This window comes from Bombina bombina, chromosome 7, assembly GCF_027579735.1.
Source record: "Bombina bombina isolate aBomBom1 chromosome 7, aBomBom1.pri, whole genome shotgun sequence".
NCBI classification, from domain to species: Eukaryota; Metazoa; Chordata; class Amphibia; order Anura; family Bombinatoridae; genus Bombina; species Bombina bombina.
The window spans coordinates 178,373,728-178,398,698 of record NC_069505.1 but is presented as its reverse complement, the minus strand read 5'-3'; the positions used below and the strand labels follow the sequence as shown (position 1 = coordinate 178,398,698).

Genomic DNA, 24,971 nt, shown 5'->3' with positions numbered 1-24,971 from the left:
TAATAATTCTGCACACAGTGTATATATATATATATATATATATATATATGTATACACACACACACACACATATACAGGTTTGTACCTTTTTAAAACAAATAATGTTAGTGGTCCACAGAATTCAAAATTGTGAGTTTAGTGGTCCCTGAGGTATGAAAGGCTGGCGACCCCTGCTTTAGACAGTAAATATCTCATTCACTTGAACATACTGGATAACAGTTAAAAAGACACAAAAATGTGAAAACAAATAAATGACAAATGATAATACAAACTGAAACAACTTTTATTAGCCGTTTTAAAATGAAAATAGAGACTCAGGATAACACAGGCGCAAGTTCAATAGTGTTTATCCTCAGGATCGTCTGTTCCTTAACCAAAACTGCAAAAAAAGGAAACAAAATAATTGTATTATTTAATTAAAATAAAATTCATTACAAGTACAGATTAGCAGGTGTGTGGAAATACATTAAAAAAGAAAAAACACAAGAAGCAGGACACTGATGCGGCTGATTGGCAGCCCCTAAATAATATATACAGCTATCTATTCTAACTAATGTACAAATGACGCTCTAATCAATTAGAATCTTATGGATACAGTATTTGTTCTCTGCACTCGTATCTGGTGTATGTAGCAGTGGCGTCACTAGGGTTGGTGTCACCCGGTGCGGTAAGTCACCCCCAGAAAGCAGACACACAGGCAAACACACATACAAACACTCAGACACACTTACAAACATACTCAGATGCACACACAAACACTCGGAAACACACTCAGACACACACACAAAAACACTGAGACACATACTCAGACACACACATACAAAATATGTAAACTGCACTGCATTAATTATGAAGCTCATGCCTAGAGCTGCTCCCTGGCTCAGCAGAACATCAAATGAAAGATAAACAGAGCACTCTAAAATAAATCACTGAAGAAAAGGTTTAGGCGCGCAAACTATGAAAATTCTGTTTATCTCTGTTCCAAGTCTGTCAGTGCACAGCCCTGGGCCGCATGTCACTGAGCAGTGAGCACAGATAGGCAGGCAGGTTTAGGCTAGCAGCGCAACTTTGCAAGCCCCACGGCATACCCACAACATTCATAGTGAAATTGGGCAGGGGAGGAGCAAAGTACAAACAAGCAAAAGCAGCCGGGAAAACTATTTGTTGAAATTGCAGCACTGGCTCAAGGGACAAAAAAAAATTGTTTGTCTACAACTTCCCCAGTCCCACTAATGTTCACAAATGCCAGCCTCTAATAAAATAATCTATGCATCTCAACATTGTATTTCTTTGAATTTCAATAAAATTTAAAAAAAAAATGTTGTGTCACCCCCTCGAGGGTGTCACCCAGGTGCGGCCCGCACCCCCCGCACACCCTAGTGACGTCACTGGTGTGTAGCGCTATTGTTTTATCTAGTCTACCGACCACCTCCTACAAACTTAATCTATATATTTCAGGATGAGCATCGCTTTCTACTTCAGATTACAAATCCCTGAATATATCTAGTTAAAACCATCCTAAAAAAATCAAAGTAATTCAGTTTCATATTTTTGGTATAAAACTGCCTTTAGGTTGTATATATAAGATGTATTATAATATATAAATATTGCCTAACAAAAGATATTGTTGTTTATATGTAGTCCCATTTTACAGATGCAAATATATAAATATTTTCCGAAATCCAAACCTTTTCCGGTCCCAAACAGTTTGGATAAAGGGTTTTCTACCTGTATTTGTATCTGGAAAAGTTTTGTGGACAAACCAGCATGTGCATTTCATTTGTAATACTTCAGTATGAATATCAGCTGCCTATATTTCATGTATCTGTAGACAATATAAGAAGACAGAAGTGCCACATGGCCCAGTATTGTAATGAACAGATGGAAAATAGTATGTGGTAAATCACACTCACATTTAGTGAAGCACCCCTATACGTAAGCCTGATGAAACAGCCAATGTTTGAGAAATGCGTTGCTTTTTTAAAATTTATTTTAATAAAGTAAGTTTATACACTTACCACTTGCTGCCATACCTTCATTTATTAATATTTTTACTTTTTGAGTTTGATTTTTTTTTTTCAAATACATTTTTATTGAGACTTTCAAAAAACGAAGATACAAGCGTAAACATCATAACAATACAACCTAACAACGTTATGGATACATCGTTTTAGGTTGAGAATCTGAAACAGTGAGACATATAATTATTCATCTTTTGACATACATGTAGATACTTTTATGTATCCAACAGTTATACAAAGGTGGGGTTACTCTCATGTGAATATCGTGTCTCTATTTTATATTATTGACAGAGGTACTGAAGTAAGTTTATATAGCTAATTTTATGTTTTATGAGGAATCAGACTAAAGCATCTACTCCTTGATATTTGGGAAGGTTATTAGGTATCAATATTGTTTTAAATTGGTCAGGATCTTCTTGGAGTCGAAAAGGCATGTTCTTCCAGAGGCAGGGGGGGGGGGGGATCTAGGTTGAGAGAAGTTCCTTAATATTATAACTTAGTCTGGGAAAAGAGTAAGCCATGGGTACCAAAAATTCTAATATAGAGGTCAGTCTTATCCATAACTCTAAAGGAGTATTGGATACTCTAAAGGAGTATTGACTATGGACAGAATTTGTGCAAATGATGGTGGAATTTGGTTTCTCCATGTTCTGACTATAGCTAACTTTGTGGCCATGAATAAATAAATCGTTAGTGCATCTGTGGGGTTGTCTAGGTTAGGTATTGGCATGTGCAAAAGGGCAATCTCCGGAAGATAAGGGGGCTGATATTGAGGTTGCTAAGTGTTTTGTATAGCTTCTTCCAGAGGGGTTGAATTTTGGGACAGGAACACCAAGTGTGTATGTTCCTGGTAGGCCGCAAAGTCTCCAGCAGAGAGGGGATTGTGAGTTGTAGATTTTATGTAGGGAGATGGGAACTAAATGCCACCGAACTGTGATTTTATAGTATAACTCCCATAGGGTAGCACAGTGAAGTAGTTTTCTAGTTACCTGAATTCTGTTATTCCAAGTGCTAGTGTCAACAATAAATCCAATCTCTTTCTCCCAGGAATGATGTTATGAAATGGCTTAGTATTTGATAGCAAATTATAATGTAGGGATAGAGGGTGTTTAATAGTGTGAGCATTGTTCCATGTGTGTTCCCATAATGATATTTTCCGTAGGGCTCTCTTTGGGTAGCCCCAAGCACGGAGCAAGGTGCTAATACGGAAAGCTTCAAACTGTAGTCTTGGTGGTATATTAAATTTAACGCAAAGCTGTGTGAGATCCAAATAATCTGATTCATAGAAGTCAGTGACGGTTTTGATTTGTAGGTTCTGCCATAAGTCTGGGTGTGCATCCAGCAAAGAGAATAGGACCGCCGCTAAGGTGAGGGTGGGAGAAGGGTGAGGAGAAATTGTGGGGTCATGTCTAATGGAGTCCCAAAATTTTAACGCGTCTTGTAGTGTAGGGTATAAGTCCCCTAATTTTTGTCTATGTTGAGAGGGTATCCACAGAAGGTCAGGTAGGGTTAGATTTGGGGGAAGTAACGAGGACTCAATTTGGTACCAACCCAAAAAGTGTTTATTCTATTATTCCAATTGTACTTCAACATACTACACTATTTTGATTATCTTTCACAGAAGAACCCACCTAGGAGCAGGACAGTCTCCAGAATAATTTGACTCTCTATTTTTGTTTGCAGCAATAGCTGTGCAGCTTTCCCCATATTTGGATCTTAAGAGACTTACTTTTTCAATCACAAGTATCACCACTTAGTTTCTTCACGTACACTTGAATTTTTGCATTTTTTATACATTTTGGCATTTTTGTATTATTTTTCACTTTTAAAGGAATACACAGACTTCTTTTTAATTTTATTTTTCTATATCTATCTATCTCCACAATCCATTACTCCTGGGTATAACTAACCCTTACCACTAGGGGGCAAAGAATCCCAAACCCCAAGAGCTCTATAAAGCCACTCCCTACAGGGACGATATCTTGGTTCAAACTACCTTTAGAAGAATCTCATACCAATATCTTCAAAGACATTGTTGCGGTACCAATTTTCCAGAGCGTTCATTGGTTCCTCAACAAAAGGTACATTTTGGGGGATTTCAAATAGATTCAGTCTCCATGAATCTAATAGAGCAGATAACGTTAAAATTGTGTCAGGCTCCCTTTTCCCTCTGTTTGCTCTTTGTATGGGAGATCTGGGTTTCATGATTACAGCTTCAGATGCAATTCCAGTAGCTCATTTTCACAGGAGGCCTCTTCAGCATTGTATGCTTCGTCTATGATGCAGGAATCATACTCCGCACTCTCAAAAGATTTTTCTGGATCCCAGGACAAGTCAGTCCCTTACTTGGGGGCTGAATCATCAGTTCATTATTCAGGTTTTTTTTTTGTCTGTCCCACCTGGACTGTGATCACTGCAGATGCAAGTCTTTCAGGTTGGGGAGCTGTTTGGGGGTCTCTGAGTGCACAGGGAGTTTTGGATCCTTGAGATGTAAGGATGCCAATAAATATTCTAGAACTACATGCTACGTTTATGGCTCTTCAGGCTTGGCCGCTGTTGAAAAGGGAGTCTTCACTCTGATTCCAAACAGACAATGTCACAACAGTGGCTTATTTATATGTAGTGTGATAGGAGCGCCTAAAGGTGGATTCCTGCTGCTAAAAAAGTTCTTCCCTCAAAGAGAACTAAACGGTGGATAAAAGAGAAAAATGGGGTTTATTTAGCAGCGCTAATAGAAGCTTGGAAATGATGATACCAATCAACTAATGTATTATAAGAATTTTTAAATAAACAAGATTGTAGAATACATAAAAACAACAGCAAATGCTATTCCTAATTAATAAAGGGACGCCTCCCTTATTCAACACTTTTAAAAACAGACTAGAACCATATATTGATAAACCCTAGAATTCCAGGTATAAAAGAATTAATTCTATAGATAACATATGGCAAGCAACAAATGGGTGAATTAAATTTGTAAAAGGCACAAATATATCAATCTTAATATATTAAAAGCAAATAGATACAGCGCTAATGTTCAAAATGTTATTGGAAGGTGAGCGTAACGGTTTCGGTACAACTGTGATTAGAAATTTAGCATAACAGCTTTGCAGTTCTTTAGTAACAAATATCGTTATCAAGTTACACAGTTACTCTCCATAGACATATAATTGGCTCAGGTGTGCTGGATAGTTAAAAGGCAAAAAGCAGCCGTTATTCTGATTTAGAGCCAAAACAATCGTGGTTAATGGAAATGGTTAATTAAAATATGAATACCTTGATGTCTTTAAAGTTCAGTTTGCGTGATTTAAAAAACCGCAGTGCAAATTAGTGTAGAGGTACCTTATTCTGTCCTGGTTGCAACCGCTGATATTCTTCACTGTGAGGGATTCACAGACTGTTTGATCCTGGTGCTTCTGATGAGTCACCTGACCTTCTCTTTGATTCAGAGGTCAGAGGTGATGATCCATTCTGTTAATGTAGTTATCCTTTTTGTTTTCCTTTCTTCTTATAGCCCAAATATTACTTTCATCTGGGTTCCCTCAGACTTTGAGGTTTGAAGAAATCTTTGGTCAGTATTTAGCAGTAACACCGTGTACCCTGAAGTTGCCAAAGGTAGATTTTAACTTACAGGGTCAGGAGAAAAGTTTAAAGTTGCAGGGTCACACAGCTTTGTGACAGTGGTAGATGAAGTTTAGTAGAGTGGGACCTGCTACACTCTACTAAACTTCATCTACCACTGTCACAAAGCTGTGTGACCCTGCAACTTTAAACTTTTCTCCTGACCCTGTAAGTTAAAATCTACCTTTGGCAACTTCAGGGTACACGGTGTTACTGCTAAACACTGACCAAAGATTTCTTCAAACCTCAAAAAGTCTGAGGGAACCCAGATGAAAGTAATATTTGGGCTATAAGAAGAAAGGAAAACAAAAAGGATAACTACATTAACAGAATGGATCATCACCTCTGACCTCTGAATCAAAGAGAAGGTCAGGTGACTCATCAGAAGCACCAGGATCAAACAGTCTGTGAATCCCTCACAGTGAAGAATATCAGCGGTTGCAACCAGGACAGAATAAGGTACCTCTACACTAATTTGCACTGTGGTTTTTTAAATCACGCAAACTGAACTTTAAAGACATCAAGGTATTCATATTTTAAATTAACCATTTCCATTAACCACGATTGTTTTGGCTCTAAATTCAGAATAACGGCTGCTTTTTGCCTTTTAACTATCCAGCACACCTGAGCCAATTATATGTCTAAGGAGAGTAACTGTGTAACTTGATAACGATATTTGTTACTAAAGAACTGCAAAGCTGTTATGCTAAATTTCTAATCACAGTTGTACCGAAACCGTTACGCTCACCTTCCAATAACATTTTGAACATTAGCGCTGTATCCATTTGCTTTTAATATATTAAGATTGATATATTTGTGCCTTTTACAAATTTAATTCACCAATTTGTTGCTTGCCATATGTTATCTATAGAATTAATTCTTTTATACCTGGAATTCTAGGGTTTATCAATATATGGTTCTAGTCTGTTTTTAAAAGTGTTGAATAAGGGAGACGTCCCTTTATTAATTAGGAATAGCATTCGCTGTTGTTTTTATGTGTTATAAGAATTTTTAAATAAAACAAGATTGTATAATACATTAGTTGGATTGGTATCATAATTTCCAAGCTTCTATTAGCGCTGCTAAATAAACCCCATTTTTCTCTTTTAACAGCAGTGGCTTATGTCAATCATCAGGGTGTAACTCACAGCCATGAAGAAAGTCTCAAATTATTTAATGGGTAGAAATCAATTCCTGTCTAGTTTCTGCGATTGATTTTCCAGGAGTGAACTGGGAAGAAGTTTTTTTTTTCTCAGTCGTCAATCTCTACATCCAGGGGAATGGTCTCTTCACCGGTATGTGTTCAATCAGATTGTGTGTCTGAAAGATCTAATGGCTTCTCATTTGAACAACAAAACTTCCCAGGTCCTCTGCGAGGTCCAGGGACCCTCAGGCAGAGTTTGTGGATGCTCTAGTAGCTCCTTGGTCATTTGAGCTTGCCTGTTTCCTCCTCTGGTACCTCTTCCCAGAGTGATCTCCAAGATAATTCTAGAGAAATATTCAGTAATCCTGATTTCCCCAGATTGGCCTCGTAGAATTTGGTATGTAGATCTAGTTCATAAGTCCAGCTGTCCTCCTTGGACTCTTCCTCTGCGGTCAGACCTTCTGTCTCAGGATTCATTTTTCCATCCGGATATTAAGTCTCTGAACTTGATGGCATGGAAATTGAACGGTTAATTCTTTTTCATAGAAGTTTCTCCGATTCAGTGATTGGAACCTTATTTCAGACTCATAAGCCTGTAAACTAGCAAGATTTACCATAAGGTCTGGAATGTCTTTTTTTTCTTGGTGTGTAGGTCATGGATTTTCCAGGTATTCTTTTAGAATTCCTAAGATTTTGCCGTTCTTGCAGGATGGTCTGGAAAGGGCCTTTATGCCAGTCCTCTAAAGGGGCAGATTTCTGCTCTTTCAGATTTATTTCATAGGAAGATTGCTAATCTTCCTGATACTCATGGCTTTGTTCAGGCTTTGTCATCAAACCAGTTTCTCCTCCATGGAACTAGTGTTAAGGGTTTTGCAGGCTCCTCCCCTTTGAACCTAGGCATATGGTTGATATTAAACTTCTTTCTTTGAAGGTTTTATTCTTTTTGGTTATCTCTTCTGCTAGAAGAGTTTCTGAGTTATCTGCTCTTTCCTGTGATCCTCCTGATCTTGTTTTTCATCAGGATAAGGCAGTTTTACAGACTACTTTTTACCTAAAGTAGTTTCTTCAGAAAACATAAGCAGATAAATTGCTGTCCCTTCTTTGTGTCCTGATCCTGAGAATGCTTCAGAGAGATCTTTGCATAATTTGGATGTTGTTAGAGCATTGAACTATTATATTGATTACTAAGGACTTTAGACAGACTTCTAGTTCGTTCATTCACTTTTCTGGTACTAGAAAAACAAATTATGCTTACCTGATAATTTCATTTCCATCGAGGGGAGGAGAGTCCACAGCTTCATTCATAACTATTGGGAATTAAGAACCTGGCCACCAGGAGGAGGCAAAGACACCCCAGCCAAAGGCTTAAATGCCTCCCCCCACACCCCAGTCATTCTGCCGAGGGAACCAGGAACAGTAGGAGAAATATCAGGGTGCCAGAAGATTAATAACTTTAGGTCCGCCCATCGGAGATACGGGCGGGAGCCGTGGACTCTCCTTCCCTCGATGGAAATTAAATTATTAAGCATAATTTATGTTTTCCATCTAAAGGGAAGGAGAGTCCACGGCTTCATTCATTACTATTGGGAACATATACCAAGCTCTACAGAACACTAAATGAAACCGGGAGGGTAACAGGCGGATCCTAATCTGAGGGCACCACAGTCTGCAAAATCTGTCTCCCAAAAACATCAAATTTGTAAAACTTTGTAAAAGTGTGTGAGGAGGACCAGGTAGCTACCTTACAAATCTGCTCCATAGAGGCCTCATTCTTGAAGGCCCAAGATGAAGCAACAGCTCTAGTTGAATGAGCAGTGATCCTCTAAGGAGGCTTATGTCCCGCTGTCTAATAAGCCAAGCGAATCAAGTTCCTCAACCAAAAAGACAAAGAAGTAGCAGAGGCCCTTTGCCCTTCCCCAGAATACACCACAAAAAGATGTAGACTGTCTGAAATCCTTTGTAGCCTGAAGATAAAACTTCAAGGCACGAACCACATCCAGGTTATGAAGTAACCTCTCCTTTGAAGAAGGGTTAGGACACAAAGGAGGAACAACTATTTTCTGATTGATGTTACGGTTAGACACCACCATGGGGAGAAACCCCAACCCAGTGCGAAGTACAGCCTTATCCGCATGAAACACCAGATAAGGAGGACCACTTTGCAAGGCAGCTAGTTCAGATACTCTGCGTGCCGATGCAATAGCCAACAGGAAGAGAACATTCCAGGACAGAATCTTAATGTCTATGGAATGCATAGGTTCAAACGGAGACAATATGGGATATCAGCTACAAAAACAAAAATCCCATAGGGGGGCGCTTCCCTACTGGCAAAATCCCTAAGGCAATATATCATGGTGCATGCAACAGAAAAAGAAAAAACATACAGTAATAACAATCACAACAAAATGTCCTTAAATTCCAACAAGCTGGCAACAATCTGTCAGAGGATGGTCAGTCCCTGGTAGTAGTAGTAGTAGATCTGATGAAAAGAAAAACACAGATGCGCCAATATGGCCTAGTAACGCCTGTACAAAGGGTTAATCATAGTCACTCGTGAAGAAAACACCTATAAAAGAAGTAAAGGACCACGCTCAAAGTATCTTGATAAAGGCTGAAACACGTAGACGGTACTCAAAGGTCCGAAAATCTAACACACAGAGCACTCTGTTATCTTGACGAATCTAAGCACCACCATTTGCTGTAAGGAGATCACGTGAAAAAGTGACGTCACAAACCCGGAAGAAGTCGACGAAAGACACGAGGAGAACGCCAACTTGAGTCACTGCACCACTCCGAGAAGACAGCTCTCACTAAATACCTAGATCACACAGGAAGGTGGGCAAGTGGTCTGTCAAATACAGATTTATACCACTACACAACGAACACCCAAAGTCGAAAAAGAGGTAAGTGATCTGTGAAGAACGGAGGGAAGGTGTACACTTGAAGATACTCTTATATCGAATTGTACTACTGATTTTTCTGTCACACTCTGATCAGACTGGAGCCTGTTTACTTGGAACATTACCAAATTTTGAGTTCTAAGACACTCATCTAAAAAGATATATAACGGAGCCTCAAAAGAGACACTTAAGACATTTACTGTTCTCTCCTAATAGGAGTGTTTTTTATCTGCTCTTATATAGGTCTTGTTTGTTTAAAACAGACAGTGGAGACACGTTTTGTCTTACTTGTGCATGTATTAGATGCCCTTTATTTAGTTGTATAATTGCACTTTATAGATTATATTGCCTATCATTGTACTAAGATATTCTACAAGTTTTAAAATTGGTATAATCCTATACCACCGGTGGTTTTTAATGTTTAATTTTTTATGTTTAATTTTTAATGTGTAATTTGAATTGATCGTACTAATTAAGTAAAACCTCTTGTTTATTAAGTGAAGAGAGTTTTTTTCATTATTGCCTCAAAGTGAAGAGAGTGTAAGTTTATTATACGTTTTAAAACACACTACTTATCATAGTTAGTCAGCATTACTCCAGTGTGAAAGTGTCTAGCTGTTTAAGCGCAAAAGATCTGTTTTCTATGGTGGAAAAATGTAAACTAGGCTGAATCCCCAAGGAACCACTAAGGCATCTATCAGCTCTGTCTGGGGATCCCTGGACCCGCGATCCGTATCGAGGTAGCTTGCAATTGAGTCTGGACGCCATGAGATCTAACTCCGGCGTTCCCCATCTGAGACAAATTTCGCAAACACCTCAGGGTGAAGAGACCATTTCCCCCGGATGGAAGGCGTGTCTGCTGAGAAAGTCCGCTTCCCAGTTGTCCACACCTGGAATGTGAATTGCTGAAAGCGAGCAGTCATGGGGACTCCGCCCACTACAGAATCCGTGACACCTCCCACATCGAGAGGAAGCTCCTCGTACCAAACGATGGTTGATGTAGGCCACCGAGGTAATGTTGTCGGTCTGGAATCTGATGAAACTGACCGACCCCAGAGAAGGCCATGCCTTCAGAGCATTGTAAATTGCTCGTAGCTCCAGGATGTTGATCGGAAAGAGGGACTCCTCCCTGGACCACTTTCCTTGTGCCATCCTGGCACCCCAAAACAGCTCCCCATCCAGTCCCCAAGAGAGGGGTTCCGAGTCTGGGCATCCATGGATATCAGCTGTGATAGATCTGAATGATCGCCGTTCCACTGTCTCAACATGCACAATTGAAGAGGAGGTCTGAGATGGAACCTGGCGAATGGGATGACATCTATGCTTGAAACCATGAGACCTATAACCTCCATACATTGAGCCACCGATGGGCTTGTGGAGGACTGAAGGGGAAGACAGGTGGACGCAAGCTTCCTGCGTCGCTGACCTGTGAGAAATATTTTCATGTACATAGAGTCTATTATCGTGCCCAGGAACTCCACCCTTGCTGGGAACCAGGGAACTCTTTCCTGAGTTGATCTTCCAACCGTGAGATTGGAGCAAAAGAAGAAGAGCCCTCAAATGATCCTATGCGAGGCAGAGCAATGGCGCCTGAACCAGGATGTCGTCCAGGTACGGAGCCACCGCAATGCCCCTGGATCTGGCCATGGCAAGCAGCGTCCCCAGAACCTTTGTGAATACTCTCAGGGCCGTCGTCAGAAGGGCCACAAACTGGAATTGTTGGTCCAGAAACGCAAATCTTAGGAACCTGAAGTGGTCCCTGTAAATTGGCAAATTAAGGTAAGCGTCCTTCAAGTCTACAGTTGTCATGAACTGTCCTTTAACTAGGGATAGAATAGATCTGACCGTTTCCATTTTGAACAATGGAACACTCAGAAACCTGTTTAAACACTTTAGGTCCAGAATTGGGCGGAACGTGCCCTCCTACTTTGGAACCACAAAACGGTTGGGAATAGTACCCTAAACACACTCTTGAAAGGCCTCTCTCTTCTCTGGTCTTCAAGACAGGTTTGACAGGAGGAATCTGCCCTCAGGCGGATGGGATCTGAACCCTATCCTGTAACCCTGGGAGACAACTTCTTGAACCCAAGGGTCCTACAACCATGCGTCTGAGAATAGAGATAATCTGCCCCCCTACGTGACCCGGAGACCAGTCGGGGGCCGCCCCTTCATGCTGATTTAGTCTCAGCGGGCTTCTTGCTCTGCTTAGACTTGTGCCAAGATTGAGCCGGCTTCCAAGATCCCTTGGACTGGTCCGCTTTCACGGTGGGTTGCTGGCGCTGGGCCTTGACCGCACGAAAGGGACAAAAAGTAGATCCCTTAGGCTTAGCCTTTTTACCCTGTGGTAGGAAGCGCCTTTGCCTCCCGTGACCTGTGGATATGATCGAATGCATCCTGGACCGCACAGGATCTTTCCTTGAAACGGCAGGGACAACAGCCTCGATTTAGAGGTCATGTCCGCAGACCAAGATTTTAGTCACAGAGCCCTGCATGCTAAAACAGAAAAACCATCACACATGAAAGAATTGCCGACCCCTCAGCACCTTAAACTTCTCCTGTATCTCTCGATGGGGGTCTCCCCCTCGATCATTTCACAAAGGGATTCACACCAATATGTTGCAGCTCCAGCGACCGCCACAATGGCCACTGCTGGCTGAAAAACAAACCCTGTGTGCTGAAACATCTTTCTCAACATGTTTTCTAGCTTTTTATCCATGGGCTCTTTAAACAACGAACTATCCTCAAGGGGAATAGTCGTTCCGCTTTGCAAGCGTAGAGATAGCCCCATCCACCTTAGGGATGGTCCCCCCACAGCTCAAGCTGAGAGTCCGGAACGGGAAAACAGTTTTTTAAAAGTATAAGGAGAAAAAGGACGAACCTAATCGCTCCAATTCATTTTAATAATATTTGCCATCTTAACGGGAACCAGGAAAGTCCGAGGTACTACCCTGTCCTCATATACCTTGTCAAGCTTAGGAATCACAGGTTCCTCCAGAATCTAAGCTTCCGGAACCTCCAGAATAGCAAGCACCTGCCCGCAGCAGAAAGTGCAAATTCTCCATCCTAAAACCTTTAACCAGGATCCCCTGCAGCCGGAGATTTAGATGACGCAGACTCCGACCCAGAATGGGCCTCCTCTGAAGAGTCGAAATGGGCCTCGTCATTGTATAGAAGCCTCTAGATCTTCCATCGGGGTAGACAAACCCTGGGCCGGGCCACCATGATACACCCTACGCTTGCGCTTAGCAGAACGTTGTTGTAAGGCATAGATCACCCTACGAACCCGCCGATTCCAGTTGGTCTGCAAAGTCTGACGGCCAACAAATCTCTCCCGAAGGAGTAACGGTTGACCCCCGTGGTGCTGCATGTACAATCGGAGATGAATGTAGGGAACGCACCTCACAGGACGAAGAATCCTCAGAGGTGGATGGCTCAGTAGTACTAGACATCCATTTACATTTAGATGTTGTAACTTTATCAAGGCATTCAGACATAGTTGAGCAAGCAGATCTACCAGAATCTCCTTAAAATAAACACAGGAATGAGACTTTGTTAAAGAGGGAGAGCCCTCTAACCTTCAGAGTCCTCCATAGCTTGCGCTTTTGATCAGACTAATTTACAAAAAAAGGCACATTTTATACTGCAATGCCTGGGGCACTCACCACCTCCTAGGACCCGGACCACAGAAACCACTTTAAGTCTCCTGCGCCACAGATCAACAGAGAAGGAGAGATAGGCACACCCATTCACATGGAGTGCTTGGCATCACCGCCCCTGCACTAGGGAAAAAACGCGCCAAAAATGGCAGCACAAGATTCCGCAAATAACCTGAAAGTTCCACACATTGCCAGAGCCTCATCTCGCACATAACCCAGCCAATGGAACAACAAACATTATCACGTATAAACCCCCCCCCCTGTTCAATAATCCCCCTTCCAGGAATATTAACCCTCATTCTGTAAAGATAAAAGAGGCGCCACACTATGACCTGTCTTCTATGTTATCATTGGTAATAAAAAATAAAACGATCTTACCAGAATCTACGCTGTGGAAACAGGAACACGGCCCTTCAAGTGTGACAGGTTAGTAGCCTCGATCCTGACAGACTTAAGTGTAGAAAGCAGGCAGCGAAACTCGTCAATGCTGATTGCTTGTGGAGCTGTTAATCTGAGTCGGGATGGTTTCGCAGAAAGACTCTCCCTGCATTTCCAGACTCTAACCTTCGCCCACGCTCTCACTGAGAGGCTAACAGGATTACTTAAAACTCCAGTCCCAATGCGAAGAGTACTACCCTCCATAAGAGACTACTTCCAAAACTCTGGCACTTCTCTGCCCATCCCTCCTGTGACGAAAAGCAAAGAATGACTGGGGGATGAGGGAAGTGGGGGAGGTATTTAAGCCTTTGCTTCCTCCTGGTGGCCAGGTTCTTAATTCCCAAATAGTAATGAATGAAGCCGTGGACTCTCCTCCTCTTTAGATGGAAAATAAAGTTCCTGCTTGTTTCTTTGGCCTCTTGGTTGAAACTCTATTCATAAAGATTATTTGGAGGCAGGTCAGCATCCACACAACAGATTACTGCTCATTCAACTAGTTTATTTTCCATTTCAAGGGCTTTCAAGAATGATGTTCCCAGTTGACCAAATTTGCAAAGTAGCTATTTGGTCTTCTTTTGCATACTTCTACAAAAACAATTCTACCATTTTGGTGTTTTTTGCTTCTTCTAAGGCAACATTTGGTAGGAAGGTCCTTTTTGACCTTGTTGGGTTTTGATGCATTGTCGATTTATTTTCTTAGATCTTAGATGTTTTTAAATCCCTCCCTGTAAGTTACTACTCCTGGACTCTCACCACCTGTATGAAAGAAAACATAATTTATGTAAGAACTTACCTGATAAATTAATTTCTTTCATATTGGCAAGAGTCCATGAGCTAGTGACGTATGGGATATACAATCCTACCAGGAGGGGCAAAGTTTCCCAAACCTCAAAATGGCCTATAATACACCCCTCACCACACCCACAATTCAGTTTAACGAATAGCCAAGTAGTGGGGTGATAAAGAAAGGAGTAAAAAACAAAAATTTATGCTTACCTGATAAATTTCTTTCTTTTGCGATGTACCGAGTCCACGGATTCATCCTTACTTGTGGGATATTATCCTTCCTAACAGGAAGTGGCAAAGAGAGCACCACAGCAGAGCTGTCTATATAGCTCCCCCCTTAACTCCACCACCCAGTCATTCGACCGAAGGCCAAGGAAGAAAGGAGAAACTATAAAGGTGCAGAGGTGACTGAAGTTTTCAATAAAAAAAAATACTGTCTTGAATAGACAGGGCGGGCCGTGGGCGCGGGACAACGCAAAAGAAAGAAATTTATCAGGTAAGCATAAATTTTGTTTTATTTTGCAAGATGTACCGATTCCAACGGATTCATCCTTACTTGTGGGATACCAATACCAAAGCTTTAGGACACAGATGAAGGGAGGGACCAAGACAGGAACCTAAACAGAAGGCACCACTGCTTGCAAAACCTTTCTCCCAAAAATAGCCTCCGAAGAAGCAAAAGTATCAAATTTGTAAAATTTGGAAAATGTATGAAGCGAAGACCAAGTCGCAGCCTTACAAATCTGTTCAACAGAAGCATCATTTTTAAAAACCCCAAGTGGAAGCCACCGCTCTAGTAGAGTGAGCAGTAAATTCTTTCAGGAGGCTGCTGTCCAGCAGTCTCAAGCCAAACGGATGATTGCTTTTCAGCCAAAAGGAAAGAGAGGTAGCCGTAGCCTTTTAACCCCTACGTTTTCCAGAATAGACCACAAACAAAGAAGATGATTGACGAAAATCTTTGGTTGCCTGCAAATAGAACTTCAAAGCACGAAGCACGTCCAAGTTGTGCAACAGACGTTCCTTCTTAGAAGGAGGATTAGGACACAGAGAAGGAACAACAATCTCCTGATTGATATTCCTGTTAGTAACCACCTTAGGGAGGAACCCAGGTTTGGTACGCAAAACCACCTTATAAGCATGGAAAACAAGATAAGGCGAGTCATATTGTAATGCAGATAATTCAGTAACCCTTCGAGCTGAAGAGATAGCAACTAGAAACAGAACTTTCCAAGATAGAATTTTTTTTTTTTTTTAATATTTATTTATGGACCAACATGAGTACAAACACAAAATCCGCCATGCAAGGCTTTATGTAATAGCCTATTACAAAAGAAATTGATGCCTTTATCTTAACTTAATAATAATAGTACATATCCTTTGTTAATAAATTAATACATATTATACTCAATGAAGGTATTTTCTATTTATTTTATGCGTTTAATTAGGGGGAGAAAAGGAAAAGAAAAAGAAAAAAGAAAAAACAACTATATTCATTCAATTGGTGAACAGTTTGATTCAGAGTCAATTTCATATTCCTCAGTTAACTTGTCAAGGAAAGGGAGATATGTATAACTGTAGTATTGGGGGAGAAGGAGGGGAGAGGGAAGGCAGGAGGAGGGAAAGGGGGGGGAAAAAAAAAAAAAAAAAAAAGAAAATCCCAGGGGGGATTTTGGTGTTACCATCGATCTAGTAACACTACTTCAGAATGCCTAAAAGGGTAGATTAATTGATCTATTTCTTCTGGTGGAAAAATCTTAAATGTCGACCACTTTTTGAAAAAAGAGCATTATCTCTCTTTCAGATGTTAGAGTTGTGTCCATTTGCTCGATAATACATTGTTTTTTCATGTAATTTTTTAATTTCCAAAATACTAGGTATCTTGGGGGTACGCCAATTCTTAAGAATTAAGTTTCTTGTTGCCAAGATAGTCATATTTCTAGCCTTCAAATGTTCAATGACCATAGGTGATTCTTGAGAAAAACAACTTCCGCCAGAGTGATAGAGAGAGGATATATCTTCAATGTTTTTTTGAGCCAAAATTCTACTCTTTGCCATAGCTGTCTTATCTTCGGGCATGCCCATAAACATGGTGACAATATCAGCTGCTGGATACGCACACTTTGGACATATATTGAATTCATGGTTATGCCATTTATGTCCCTTTGATGGAGTATAATAGATCTATACAATAGTTTGATATGTGATTCTCGCCAGCTTGCGGATAAAGTAGTTTGGGCCGTTATAGATATAGATTTTTCTACCTGTTCTATCTCCAGATTTAATTCTGGATATAATGAGATTCCATTTCTGCGTTATCTGGCTTAAGTTAGAGTTTCCATGTGAGCTAGTTGCTAATTCATACCAAATTGAAACAGAGGTTAAATTATTTTTTGCAAGAATAGGCCAGCTATCTAATTTCCCCCATGTCCATACCCATCCCGAATTTCTCAATAAGAGAGAAAAGGTAATGCCTCGCCTGCAAGTAAGCAAAAAAGTCCTTATTATTCAATTGAAACTCTTGTTTTAATCTATCAAATGACTTTACTGATAAGGTATCTTGATCTATGAATTGCGTCATAAAGGTTTGACCCTTCTCCTGCCAGGTCTGAAATAATCGAGATTGTGTTCCTTGTTGAAATTCTGGGTTACCCACATAAACATTGAAATTTTGGAATAGAAAGATCAATGTTTACTTTTTGTCCCAAATTTTTTCCAAGCTTGTATTATTACATATATCGAGTTAATAGATTTCACCTTCTTTGGGATTAATTGTATTTGGGCAATGGATTAATGCTATGGGATTATAGGATATAGGATATTTTTTTCAAGTTTATTGTTAGTAAAATAGTCTTTGTTCTCAATCCAGTCTATCCACTATGCGTGTGAGAAAGACTAAACTATATTTGCTAAGATCAGGCAGGGCGAGTCCCCCATATTTTTTTAGGGAGAATAAAGTTTATCTAGAGAGATACGGGGTCTCTTGCATTTCCATATGAAGTATCTGAGAGCTCTGTTCAGTTTTTTCCAATCTTTTACTTTTAAAATAACCGGAACGTTCTGTAGGGGAAAAATGATTTTTTGGAAGTAGAACCATCTTGAATAAAGCGATACGTCCTGATAGGGATAATGGAAGATTTTGCCAACTATTCAAATACTCTATTATCTTTGATAATGTGGGGGGAATATTAAGATCATACCACTCTTTTGGATCAGCTGATATATTAATTCCTAGGTATCTAAAGTGGGAGATTACCTCCTTAAAGGGTATCAACTGCGGGGAAGCTCATTTTTTCCTAACCCATAAAACTCTGATTTCGAGTTATTGATCTTGTAGCCAGCAAAGGACCCGAAGGAGTTAATGATCGACAGTAATCTTGGGATATTTTTTTCCCGTGTCCGACATATAAATCAGCACATCATCCGCAACAAGGCGATTTTTTGCTCTATTGAGCCAATTATTATTCCCTCAATAGATTGCCTGATTTTGAGAGCTAGAGATTCCATCGCTAAAATCGAATAGTAAGGGTGATAATGGGCATCCTTGCCTCGTACCTCTCTGAAGTTTAATTATCTTAGATTCTAGGTTACCAATGACCAATTTGGTAGAGGAGTTATTACAAAGATTGTCAATAAGAGAAATAAAATTGTCCTTAAAGCCAAAGTTAAACAATGTGGTTAGAATGTGTTGATGAGTGAACCGAGTCAAACGCTTTTTCTGCGTCAAGCGCGATAATTGCAAGATCAGAATGGTCATATGCCGAAGTTTCTTGCGAGTTACTGAAATAGTCAAGGACAAGAAACAATTCCCTAACCTTAGCCGCTAAGTTACGTTTAGAGAGGAATCCTGCCTGGTCTTTGTCGATAAGAACTCCAATCTCACCCTGGAGTCTCTTAGCTAGAATAGAAGATAGTATCTTATAATCGGTGTTCAATAATGCAATAGGGCGATAGGACTCCTTTTTCACTGGGTCCTTCCCTGGCTTCAAGATCAGAACTGTAGTAGATACAGCAAAATTCGGTGAGACAGGTTTTTTTTCTATGTAATAGTGATTAAAAAGGTTTCTTAAGTGAGGGATTAGAATAGGAGATAATATCTTATAGAAACTCACTCGGTAAGGAGTCTGGTCCAGGAGCTTTTTCCAATTTTAAATTTTTGATAGCGCCTATAATCTCTTGATCAGAGATAGGGAGAATTGATTTTGGCTATTGCTTCCTCAGCTAAACATGAGTGTTCAAGCCCTCTCCAGATAATTCTGAAGCTTCTAGGTCTGAATCCTAAAGGAATATATGTCCTCATAATAAACAGAGAAAGCGTCAATAATTTCTTTTTGGGTCTTTAAGTATGGTATCTTGTTCAAAAAGTGAGTCAATAGTAGGACTTCCTTGCGTATTCTTAACCAATTTAGCCAGTAATTTACCTGCCTTATCGCCATATCTATAGAACTTCGCTCTGTATTTTATTTCATTTTGTACTGAAGTATGAAATCAACTAGTATCTCTCACTCTCTTGGCGGAAGTATATTTCCTCCAATTTATAGGGGTAGGTTGCGCTAGGTATTTATTATAGGCGCTCAGTAAGTGTTCTTAGTATTTCTTTTCTCTATGTTCAGCTTTCCATTTAAAATTAGCCATATATGAAATGATGTCTCCTCTAATTACTGCTTTTGCCTGCCTCCCATAATAAGCTCGGGTCATTAACTGACCCTAGATATTAAGGAAAAAAAATCTGTCATTTTAGTAGACAACCAGCTTTTGAATTTAGAAATCTTTCATTAGAAACTTAGGGGAAAAAAAGCGGCGAGATTTACATATTTTATTATGCAGTGGAATAGTTAGGATAATTGGAGCATGATCGGAGATAGTAACTTGTGTTATTTAGTTTGTGGCTCCTGTTTTTAATATCTCCTCATAACTAAAAATAGGTCAATTCTTGACAGCGAGTTCATGCTCCTAGCTATTGCAGCTAAATTCTCTTTGGATAGGATTATGAATCCTCCATATATCCTTGAGAGCCAGGTTCCTAAAGATGGCCTTAAACATTTTGTTTTCTCATTTGTCTCTTTTGGAGATATAAGTGTTGCGTGCTTGTCTACATCTATCTAGGGGAATCTGTGGAGTCATGTTGAAGTCCCCTGCTACAATTATGTTGCCTTCACCAAGTTGTAAAATTTTAGTCTGTAATGATTCCCAGAATTTAGTTTCAAATTTATTAGGGGCGTAAATATTACAAAGGGTAAATACGGAGTTTGAACATTTAATTTTTAAAATCAGGATTCTACTTTCTGGATCATAGACTTCTAATAGTACCTCGTATGGGATATTCTTTCCTAATAAAATAGCTGTTCCCCTTTTTCTGCCTATGCTAGGTGTAAAAAAAATACTTCCTTAACCCAAGAGGATCTTAGCTTTAATGATTCAATTGTGTTCAAGTGAGTCTCCTGGATAAAGGCGATATCTGTGTTTAGTTTCTTTAAATGTGAAATTATCGTTTTACGCTTTATCGGAGTAGAGATACCTCCTACATTCCAGGAGGATATAACTAATTTCCTTACTTTAGTCGACATTTATCGAGAAATTTAGAGTGGAGCAAAAAGAAGAAGAAAAAAAAAAGAAAAAAAAAAGAAAAAAAAGAAAAAAAAACAAAAAAACAAACAAACAAAAAAATATACATGTATATGTGCATAAATCATAACGGGATAAAAGATTAAGGACCCTCTCCCCTCCTCCCTCCCCCACCCCCCCACTAAAAAAAAGTCCAACAAACTCCAACAACAAAAATGGATAAAAAGCATTCAAAACATCAGTGATAATCACAGGATTACTTCTCTTATATAGAGTTTTATATCAACCTTATTTAACACATCTTTCCGTATAGAAACTTTTCTGCATCGGGTGGTGTTATCAAAAAGATATGTATGACCCTGAAATTCTACCTTAAGTTTAGCTGGTAAACAAATGTGGCTGAGAATCCCTCTTAATCAGTCTGCCGCAGATTGGGGAGAGCTCCCTTCTCCTCAGGGAGGTTTCATAAGCACAAAATCCTGAAAAAGTAGAATTCTATTCCTTCGAAGAGGATAGGTGCATTTTTACGGGATAGCTGTAAAAGCTAAGACTTATCCTGATAATTAAGTACCTCGCTATTATGGGCCTCGATCTTAATCCATCTTTACTTGACAGGGGGGTCTCCCCAATCTGTGAGCCCTTTCTACAGCTAGGGGGTAACAATTCCTGCGAAATACCAAGCAGTTTGGGAAGAGTCTCAGCCATAAGTTTTATCAATTCTGTATGTTGAACCGTCTCAGGAACCCCAATTATTCTAACATTGTTTCTCCTGGAGCGGTTCTCTAAATCTTCAATTTTATTTTGTAATTCTGTTAATGAAAGTGAATTAGCCTTCAAATTCAAAGTCATGTGTTACTGTCAGATCTTCTAGATCGGACACCTCTTTTGTTCGACTCTTCCTGAATCCGTGCCAAAAATTGTTTGATTTCTGCTGATAATACATGTATATCTTGCTTTATTTCTAATCTATAGAAATTCAAATTTTGGATTCAGGGCTTCCATAATGCTATTTACTAATAACTGAGTTAGTGGCCTCAGTATGTTTTATAGAGGAAACTGGTTCAGAAATGTAACTCGACCAGGTTTCAGTAGCTGTCTTGTTCCTTCTATCTCTGGGTCTAGAAGCCATAGTTGGTGAAGTGTTTTTATTTTGAGATGGTGAATTTAGATATTTGTCCATAAGTGTTTAATTAGAAGGAAAAAAAAAAGGAGAGAGTGTACCTCCTGTTCCCTTTAAGTGAACGTGATAAGGAGTGTTTAGTGTAGTGAAGAGAAAAAAAAAAAAAAAAAAGCAGCAAAGAGATGAGAGAGGGGAAAGAGAAAGAGAAAGAGAGGGGGGAAAAGAAAAAAAGAAAACAAACCCACAGCAAATCGAGTGGAAACAAGTGAGAAACAAAGTGAATGTGTACCAACGTGTAATTTGTTAGAGTGAAGTGTAAGACTACCCAAGATCCAAGATCTTGTGGATAGGTTGATTAAAAAATTACTTGTAAATTTTAGAGGAGAGAAATAGAAGTCAGTGTGGAAAAAAAACGTGAAAAAATCAAGTGGAATCAAGTGAATGTGTGATACGTGAATTTATTAAGTGAGTGTGTAAGACCAACGAGGATTCCTAGGTCCTAAGGCTAGTGTGGTTTAAAAGACTATTTGTAAGAAAATTATTCTGATAGTCCTTAATTTATTCTTCCTGTATAACCTTTAATCCAAAGTTTAATTTTCTATTAATTGTGTCTGAGCAAAAAAAATTGTTCCAGTTTTCAATTCTCAACTATGCCTAGCTCCAAAAAATTATGCGTGCCCTACTGTACACTAGAGCTAGTTCTTCTACTAAGTATTATATAACTAACCTCGATGAGTGTGGGGGTAAAATGAGCCCTTTGATTAATTTATGTATGGGTTGTTTCTGGGCTATAGCTGCCTATTCATCCCTCTGGTGTTACCTCCCCTATAAGTTTCTATACTGATACTTGATACTATATATATATATTACAGATACATATATATATATATATATATATATATATATATATATATATATATATATAACATACATACATACATATATTATATATATATATATATATACACTTATTATATCATTTTCAACAAGTGTGCTATAGAACTAGAACATGGTGAATATATGATATATATATATAAAAATACCAATATATGATGTTAAGGGTACTATAATTGCCGTTCAATACTAATATAGATATTAGGAGCACACAAAATTATGTATTGGGAATACCAATTATACCAAAGATATGTTATAGGTAACTCCTTATATTGATGGTATGTAAAAAAAGAAAAAAATGTAAGTCCATTGATATGCAGAAATTTTAGATAACAGACCTTGAGAAAAAAAAAAAAAAAAAGGAAAAATCAGTTGCTTATTTGCTAAAAGAGGTAGTATGCTAATAATAACCACTTAGATTTAGGCAATAACAGACATATTAAGGTGTAAGATGCAAGAGTTTGCCAGTTCATGGTTAAAGCAGAATTTAAGCAAGACAAAAAGTCCCAAGCCACAGGAGCTTATCTGCAAAAACTTTCAAAATAATGTCACCCGCCTCTTTGTAGCTTTATGATAAATTCTATTTCAGTCAGGATATATCGTTCAGTTAATAATCCCAAGAGTAGGACCCAGCTACAGTCCTAAGATAAAAATAAATTTTTCTTCTTCTCCCTCTCTTTTAGGAGTAGATCAAATGATTGAGCACTTATAGTCAGAGAGAAAGTGCAGGTATGAAGAAAGAGACTAAGTTAGCAGTGTCTCGTTTGTAATATAGCCCTGGTGAAGACAGCGTCAGATTTTAAAGAAGCAAGAGCTGATAGTACAAACACAGTATATTTCTTCTTACCCCAATCTGTGTCTGCACTGTAATTCACTGATGAGGATCACACAAGGGGATTCACGGCTCGCTTCCTAGCCTCGAGTTCCTTGCCTCCAGGCTCACCTATCTCTGGCAATCTCCCCAGTCAACGGATTCCTTCCGCGTAGATTCCGGCTGGAAGTGGGAGCCGGTTCCGTTGTCAACAGGCTGCTAGCCGCAAACCACAGCTCTGCCGTCTCTCCACACGCAGCATCGGTTGGGTGGGGGCGGGCCACAGCTATCTCAGCCTTCAGACCGTTGAGTTCACTGGGGGCTGTGGACGTCGATCTTCAACACAGTGGGGGGGGCTCGAGCTGTTCAGGTGAATTTCAGTAGCTCTTGCTGTCTTGTGTATGCCTCCCCGCTCCAGCCAGGTGGAGGAGGGAGGAAGGGCTTCAACTGCCTTGATGTCTTTAGGCGTTAGCCTGATTTCCACGCCAGATTAAAAGAGATGCTGCTTGGGGTAAATTTAAATTTCTTCAGAAAAAAATAATTCTGTGTCAGCGTATGATCGATTTTTACGCTGTGGAGGATAACTGGACTGATGGTTTTAGCCCAGCCGCAATGATTCCCTCTGCGATAGAGGTTCCAGGCGCGATATAAACCCGCCAAGGTGTGGTTGCAGGGGGAGCAGTACCTGCACAGTGAGCAAGATGCAGTCTATGCGCAGGCTCCCTCCTCTCCTCTAGCAAACTCCAAGATAGAATTTTAATATCTATGGAATGCATGGGTTCAAACAGAACCCCTGAAGAACATTAAGAACTAAATTTAGACTCCATGGCAGAGCAACAGGTTATAACACAGGCTTGATTCTAACTAAAGCTGACCAAAAGCCCGAACGTCTGGGACATCTGCCAGACGCTTGTGCAATAGGACAGAGCAGATATCTGTCCTTTTAAGGAACTAGCTGACCAATCCTTTCTCCAATCCTTCTTGAAGAAAGGACAAAATCCTAGGAATCCTGATCTTACTCATGAGTAGCCTTTGGATATGCACCAAAAAAGATATTTACGCCATATCTTAAGATTGATTTTCCTGTGACAGGCTTTCGAGCCTGAATCAAGGTATCTATGACCGACTCAGAGAACCCTCCTCTTTGATAAAATCAAGCGTTCAATCTCCAAGCAGTCAGTTGCAGAGAAAAAATTAGATTTGGATGCTTGAACGACCTTGAATCAGAAGGTCCTGTCGCAGAGCAGAGTCCATGGTGGCAGAGATGACATGTCACCAGATCTGCATAACAGGTCCTGCGTGGCCACGCAGGCACTATCAAAATCACTGAAGCACTCTCCTGTTTGATTCTGGCAATCAGACGCGGAAGGAGAGGAAATGGTGGAAAACACATAAGTCAGGTTGAACGACCAGGTACTGCTAGAGCATCTATCAGTACTGCCTGAGGATCCCTAGACCTGGATCCGTAACAAGGAAGTTTGGCATTCTGACGAGACGCCATCAGATCCAATTCTGGTGTGCCCCATAGCCGAACCAGTTGAGCAAACACCTCCGGATGGAGCTCCCACTCCCCCGGATGAAAAATCTGCCTCCCCAGTTCTCTACCCCCTGGGATATAGATCGCTGATAGATGCAAGAGTGAGACTCTGCCCATTGGATTATCCTGGAAACTTCCATCAGCGCCAAGGAACTCTTGTTCCCCCCGATGATTGATATAAGCTACAGTCGTGATGTTGTCCGACTGAAATCTGATGAATCCGGCCGAAGCCAGCTGAGGCCACGCCACGCTCTTAATTCCAGAATATCTGAGGAGATAAGTCTGCATAATCCCCATTCCACTGTTTGAGCATGCATAGTTGCAGTGGTGTGAGATGCAAGCGAGCAAACGGAACTATGTCCATTGCCGCTTCCATTAGTCCCGATTACCTCTATACACTGCGCCACTGACGGCCGAGGAATGGAATGAAGATCTCGCAGGTGGTCTAAAATCTTTGATCTTCTGACCTCCGTCAGAAAAA

General features: G+C 40.0%; 1 protein-coding gene across 1 annotated transcript in view; it reads right to left on the bottom strand.

Moving 5' to 3' along the window:
* Window positions 1-265: 265 nt before the first annotated feature.
* Window positions 266-24,971, bottom strand: part of MRPL21 (mitochondrial ribosomal protein L21) — a 108,734-nt gene continuing 84,028 nt past the window's right edge. Inside the window, exon 7 of the mRNA XM_053720444.1 lies at window positions 266-379. Coding sequence (XP_053576419.1) covers window positions 315-379 — 65 coding nt within the window. The 3' untranslated portion in view covers window positions 266-314. The remainder of the gene's footprint in view (window positions 380-24,971) is intronic.